At 37.8% G+C, this 6,638-nt stretch overlaps 1 protein-coding gene across 1 annotated transcript; it reads left to right on the top strand.

Moving 5' to 3' along the window:
- Positions 1–2,823: 2,823 nt before the first annotated feature.
- LOC125776271 (uncharacterized) lies at positions 2,824–3,624 on the top strand. The gene is made up of 2 exons (XM_049447770.1): positions 2,824–2,979; positions 3,043–3,624. The coding sequence occupies exons 1-2, from the start codon at positions 2,911–2,913 to the stop codon at positions 3,394–3,396; spliced, it is 423 nt and encodes a 140-aa protein (XP_049303727.1). The 5' UTR covers positions 2,824–2,910; the 3' UTR covers positions 3,397–3,624.
- The last annotated feature ends 3,014 nt before the right edge of the window (positions 3,625–6,638 follow it).

Here is a 6,638-nt window from a genome sequence, read left to right as displayed (position 1 = left end):
CTAAAAGGTGACTGTAGTCCGATTTCGCCCATTTTCACACTATAACAAAATAAAATCAAAGGAATATCACACACCAAATTTGGTTGAAATCGGTCGAACACATCTCGAGATTTGTGCTTTCACCTAAAAGTGGTCGATGCCTTCCAGGCTCCATTAAAGACCACTCAGATAATCTTGGAGGTAAAATTTAATGTACTCCCGCTTTTAATAATTTTTAATGGTACCGTTATATGACAAGTGAGTGGTAACCCCATTCGATTTAATCTATTTTAGAAGATATCTTCATTAAACTTAATAGAGGGCGAGGCATCATTACGTGTCACGTTGTTTGTTCGCGATAAACTCTTAAACTACTGAAGCGATTTGGGCAAAATTTAGTTAAGAGATAGGATACTCATGTCTCAATTATGTTTAACGACAAACCAGTTTATATGGTTTAGATTCATTATTTTTCCATTGACGAATCTGAAAATATGTTTCCATCCGATTCCATGAGTTGAATACATTTCCTCTCAATTGAAAACGTCGCCACAATTCGTCCTCTCTTTTTCTTGTTTCTCGCAAAACCAAACTCTTTCCAAAGGGCAATCAGTCAAACAAATCGCCTAAGCACTCTTTGGCGATGGCTTTTCGAGCGCACGAAAAGTACACATCAATCCATAATTTTTCCTGCAACAGCATGCACGTGTGTGTGTGCGTGTGTTTTGCTGTTTTGTCAGAGTTGACCAACTGCAATGAAGTACAATTTATTTAGTACATTTTTCAACCCAATTGCAACAACATCAACCATTCAATGCATATATGAGGAGCAGCCTGCTGCTCCTGCCGGTGTTCGGCATCCTGCTAGGCAAATTCTGCTCACCACCCACAACTCCTCGCTGCGCCGTACACAATAAATTTGATTTATGAAACAACATCGGATAACGGGGAAAAATTAAATAAAAAATGAAAAATAAAAACCAACAACAAAACAGTTCAACTTGCACCAATCTGTTGTCTGTCCAGTCCTTTTGTGCTTCAACGCCCGGCTCTTTGTTGCCTGCACGTTTTTTAGTTATTCATGGCCGCCGCAGCGCAATGATGTCGATGGCGTGGGCGGCCGTGCCCACATGCACGCTCACCGGGGCAACGGCGGGCACATACAAACGCACACCTGCACACATGCGGCATGCCTGTGTTGCGGCAGCAATAATTTTTAATCACATCAATGATGGTTGCCACAAGTCTGTTGCATGCAACATCGTTATGATGTAACAATAACGAACGCGAGCACAGTAATGCATGCAAACACAACACCCGAGGCAGCACGAAGGCACCGGCAAGGCATCAAACCGAGTGTAAAAAAGGAAAATTAAAGCAATTTGTAAGCGTCATAAATCATTCAGCAGCGCTAACATAAAGCCAACGCAAGACACACAATATTTATTTGCCACTAAATTCACTTTCCCACAAACAAACACATATGCGCATGTTCGTATGTATGTGTGTGTGTGTAAATGTGAAGCATAGCAAATTGAAAATTACAGGCGCAAGGAAGAATTGCTCAATTATTTATGAGAAATCATCATACAGTTACTTAGAATATTCCTCAGTGGGACACTAAGGCTTCCAGCCATGCGAAAGCATAGTTTGCAGTACATACTAGTCAGTGTATTGTTGACCATACTTTTCAATTAAATAAATACATTACAGTTATTTAAAAAAGAAACTCTTTGCTTATTGTTCCAAATTTTTTGGACGACAGAGTTGGTGCGGGATTATACTGTTCAGAATTAACCTTTCCAGTTGCCGGACCACGGCAATAGATTTCCAGCTGAGATCTTTGCTATTGCGAAAGTCGCGAAGCTGACCTCTAGTGCATCTGCAGGTAATTCCATAGTCCACTACGGAGACAGCCAAGCAGCTATTAAGGCAGTAACCTCGTGTCGCACATCGCCCAGAAGGTTTCTTCAGAAGCAGGACGTCAGTGGAAAATGTTTGACGATTTTGAAGAAAAGCAAAACCTGATGGAACGAGCCACCTGTGTGCAAAACAATATATCGGAAGTACACCAAATTCCTATTGGAACTTGAGAGAAGAGACTATAGGAACATGATGAGAATGCTAACTGGTCACTGTCTGGTGACGACAGACGGGGCTGACAGAACGAGAAGACTGCAGGAAATGTTTAGAGCAGTGTACCAGTAAAACCATGGAGGATCTCTTGTGCACTTGTCACGCATTGGCAAGACTATGCTGTGAGCATTTGGGGTGCCCACAGAGTCTGTGAAAATTCAACTCAAGCGCAGGTATTCTAAATAATGACTACTCCTCACTGCTCTTATCTAGTAACTGAACTCCATTTGGTATCGCAAAAGACCAAAACTAGTCTATGCATGGCTTACTGGCCTACCAGATTAAACTAACCTAACATAACCCTATAATTTTTTTGTTATAAATATAAGAATCCGAATAATTATCCAAAATCTTGTTTGCCGATTGTCTTACTGGGAGCCCTACAAAATTATTAATTATATGACTTGTCAGGTAAACTTCCGTTACAATATTTAGGGCCCCCGACAACAACAAGTTATTCACCCCTCAAACGTACACCAACAAGACTCAGAGAAGAAAGAACTGCAACTTAATTTTACTTTGTATTTCCAAAACTTCCAGCCATTATTTAAATTGTTTTTCTGAGCCAGATATCTTTATTGCTCAATATATGTGCATACATACATATGTATCTGTGCAAAAACTCAGAGCTTATCGCTAAAAGTATGCACTTGGTAATGGCACGTGCAATATATTCTCAAAGCATTCTATTGTATATACTAAACTAGCGCTAAGCGGAGACGGCCGCTTCTATATAAAATAAAAGCGCGACACAGCTGTTTGGAGCAAAATTCCGCTAACTTCTAAGGTGAAAAAATGGTTTCGAAGCAAGCAAGCGTCTGCACAATATTCCTTGCGTTGCTGTGTTCGCATGTCAGGTCACAGGTGGGTACCGATGTTATTTCTATTTTAAAACCAAATTAAAAATAACCTTTTTTGCATAAAAAGGGAGTCGACGAGGATTTGGCAAAGATTAATAACGATTTGGACGCAATCCTCGGGAAGAAAAGCGGCATCGCGTCCACACCGGATGAAATGGAATACAATGAAGAAATAGATAAAGTACAGACTGCCAGGAATAGGAACAATGGTGGTACTAAAGATGAGAAGCAAAAATCACTCATTGCAAAAATGGCAGCCAAAAGGCAATTTGAGTATTACGAAAACCACAGAAATGAGTTAAAACAAACGATTAATAAACTCTTACCACTGGCTGAAAAGTTGAACGCCACTTCGATTGCCAACAGCTTAAAGACCGCCCTGACCCATAGAAATAATTATAAAGAATTCGCAATAATATAAATATTATTAAAATTAAATAATTCGAATGCCTTTTACTTGTATAAATTGAATTTATTTTCTATGAGGTTTCAACCCCTCACTAGGGTGTAAACTTTTATAATTTTAATTTAAGTCCCAGCAAACGAAAGTGGGTACCAAAATCGAATATTCAAAGATGATACCTTAACTTGTATAAATACATTGATTCACATACTTTTCAATTAAATAAATACATAACAGTAATTTAAAGTGAAACTTTTTATTTATCTACCTGATTTTTTTTCATCTGTTTGTCGCATTCCTGATGTCAGATGTCGCATTTCAACTTTATTGTTTGCGTCTACTCCATATGTCAGCCTAATCCCCCTAATACAAGGTAAACAACAATTAAATTATTTTTCTAAAAACTAAGTGAGCCAGCCCAGATTTCAACTTGAACCTCTGAGCAGCGTGAGCAACGCATTTCCACTCTTCCATAACAAGTGTTTGAGGCTTCAGTACTTAACGTCTACATAAGTACATATATGAAAATTTAAGTAATATATCCTTCCTTACAACTGCCTCCCGCAAAGAACATGCAGTTGGTGAGAAACAATGAATAAAAACACTGCTTGTACCGAAACTATAACACCCCACACAAGTACAAAAGATTTCATACAGGCAGCTATATGCTATATTGGCTCGATATGAACAATTTCTTCAGAAATGCTACCGTTGCCTTGCGCGATAAGTACAGACCACCAAGTTTAGGTCTAACATCAGAAGCGAAACTCTCTCAGTAACAATGCCTCAGACAGTAACCCATGTCAGATTTGACGAAGATATCTCGTCAAATGGAAAAGTTTTCCATGCGCTTAATTCTAATCGTTCAGTATTTATGTGAGCTGCTTAAATGGTATAGTGATCCGATCTAAACAATAACTTCAGAGATTACGTTATTGCTTTAGACAAATAACACATGTTAAATTACTTGAAGATATCTCGTCAAATGAAAAGGACTTCAATACTAGCACTTTATTCCGATCGTTCAGTTTGTTTGGCAGATATATGTATGCTATATTGCTCCGATAGCAGTCATTCCGAACAGCTTTTTGATTTGAAAGATGCGGCTGCAAATTTCAGATTGTTCTCTCAAAAACTGAATTACTAGTTTGCATATAACGGGTTTTTTCATTAGAGCAGAAATAGTCTAACGGCGTCAAATCGCACAACCGAGGCAATCAATTGACTTGGGCCATTTCATGAGATAACGCATTCACCAAACTTGGGTTTCAATAAAGCGATTGTGACATTCGCTGTGTGTCTTGTGGCGCCGACTTTTTGGAACCACGTATTGCCCAAGTGCATATCATCCAATTCGGACCTATAACACAGTGATAACCGATAGATTGGGAGCGATTCCCATTCACAGTAACGGAAGAAGTACGACCCAATGATGGGTTTTCCTCAATTGATGCGCCAGCAACAGCAATATTCTCGATACTACGGACATTTCTTTGTCTCACTGGCAGGGGAACACTTTGTATTATGCCTTTGGATTAAAACTTTTCCACTAGACGCTCAATTGTTGATATGACAGGACGATTATGACGATCATAAATTGGACGTAGCGCTCTTAGAGTTGAGGCCACTGACTCCGAATTTCGGTAGTAAATTTTAATAATTTCGACTCGTTGTTGGATCGTACATATATCTTTTCATAATGAAATGCAAACCTTACTGAAGAGAAATGACGAAAGAGCACGAAAAAATATGGCGTCGTTTGCTGTGACTATCGATTTACTTATGTAGCGTCGTGGTTAAATCGACTCAGATCGTCTCGGTGAGCATTTATAAATGTTCCTTATAGGATCTCTGACCTTTCCTTTTCAATTCTGAAAACATCGTAGAATAGTTTAAATACCTGGTTTAGGGTATAATTCCATTTGCAATAGAGATGACAATAGGATATCATCATATGACTATGACTATCAGATAAACTCCAGTTTCAATACTGAGAGCTACCCGACAAGCTGTGAGAACAAATATTGTCAAATATGGAAAAACCCGACTTTGGTATGCACCATTACAGCCGTCAACTTTTCTAATGCAAGTTTCGCCATTAAAAAGTATGTGGGCCAATAGGAGCATAAAATAAATTTGCTCACTCGGTTAAATTGAGTTACATAATTATGTTTTTATAAATGAGCCCAGTTTATGATTTATGTGCATGTGTGCACTTTTAGTTTGAGTACATACATATGTATGTATGCATTTTCTCAAGAGCGCACAGTGGGCGAAATCAGCAAGCTTGCGCGGATTAATTCAAATTTGAAATTGCCATTATATTTTTTTGTTATTAGATGGGCAATAGATCACTGGAACTGTTAATAATTTTTGTTTTGTTTTTCTCTGTATATTCACACGGCTGGAAGCTTTCAAAATTGACTTATGTAAGTATAAATTTTTCCGCTCTTTTTGGTAACAATTTATATTTGGAAAATATCAATTACGATGGTTAAATGTAAAAATTTGTTTTGTCAATGTCAATTGTGAACTTTTGTGAGAAAACTGCTAGAATAGTGGAGAGCTAGCCATAGAATATTAGCAAGTATTAGAAAAGCGAAGCAAGGAGTGGTTGGACGAAAATGCTGCCTGCTGCCTGAACCACAAGTTAATATGTTGTCTGAACGTCCAGTTAAGCAAGTGATACACGAGTAAGGAAGATTGGTTCTAATACAGCACTTTTGCACTTACACAGTTCTACATACCTCCTCTATTCAAAAATTTTTATTCATGGAGTGGATACAATAGAAAACTGTTTCTTTACTTCCGGCAGCAACAATCCCGAAAATTTTCTGGATTGAGTACAGAGAAAGATTATTTTTTCTTTCTAAAGATATTAATGAATTTAGTACACTGTGCGGCCCTAATGCTCAATTCAAATTTAAATAACTCCCTTTACTACAGTGAGACCTACGTTAAAATGACAACATCCTTCTCATATAAAACTTTATATCTGCCGCCATTGTTGTATTATGTTTTATGATGATAACGAATACCTGTGTTCTGTAATTATAATGAGGAATCAAATTAATTTTTATTTTGTTTTTAAGCTAGAGGGCGGTGGTACTTTCTAAACTTCTGATCAGAGTTCTAATATAATTTACTATTAGAACAAAGTACAAAGTACGAAGAAAAGCGTAACAAGAATCAACCCAATAACAACATTACAGATTGGAAACTATTATTAATAGGAAAAAAGTTAAGCTCAGTTAACTGCA

Source organism: Bactrocera dorsalis, chromosome 2 (assembly GCF_023373825.1).
Source record: "Bactrocera dorsalis isolate Fly_Bdor chromosome 2, ASM2337382v1, whole genome shotgun sequence".
In the NCBI taxonomy this organism is placed as follows: Eukaryota; Metazoa; Arthropoda; class Insecta; order Diptera; family Tephritidae; genus Bactrocera; species Bactrocera dorsalis.
This window is presented reverse-complemented; position numbering and strand designations above follow the sequence as displayed.

Excerpts from the sequence above, each read along its gene's own strand:
- LOC125776271 (XM_049447770.1), top strand. The coding sequence starts at position 2,911 with ATGGTTTCGAAGCAAGCAAGCGTCTGCACAATATTCCTTGCGTTGCTG. Across the intron at positions 2,980-3,042 it reads GTTCGCATGTCAGGTCACAG|GGAGTCGACGAGGATTTGGC; the intron begins GTGGGTACCGAT and ends TTGCATAAAAAG.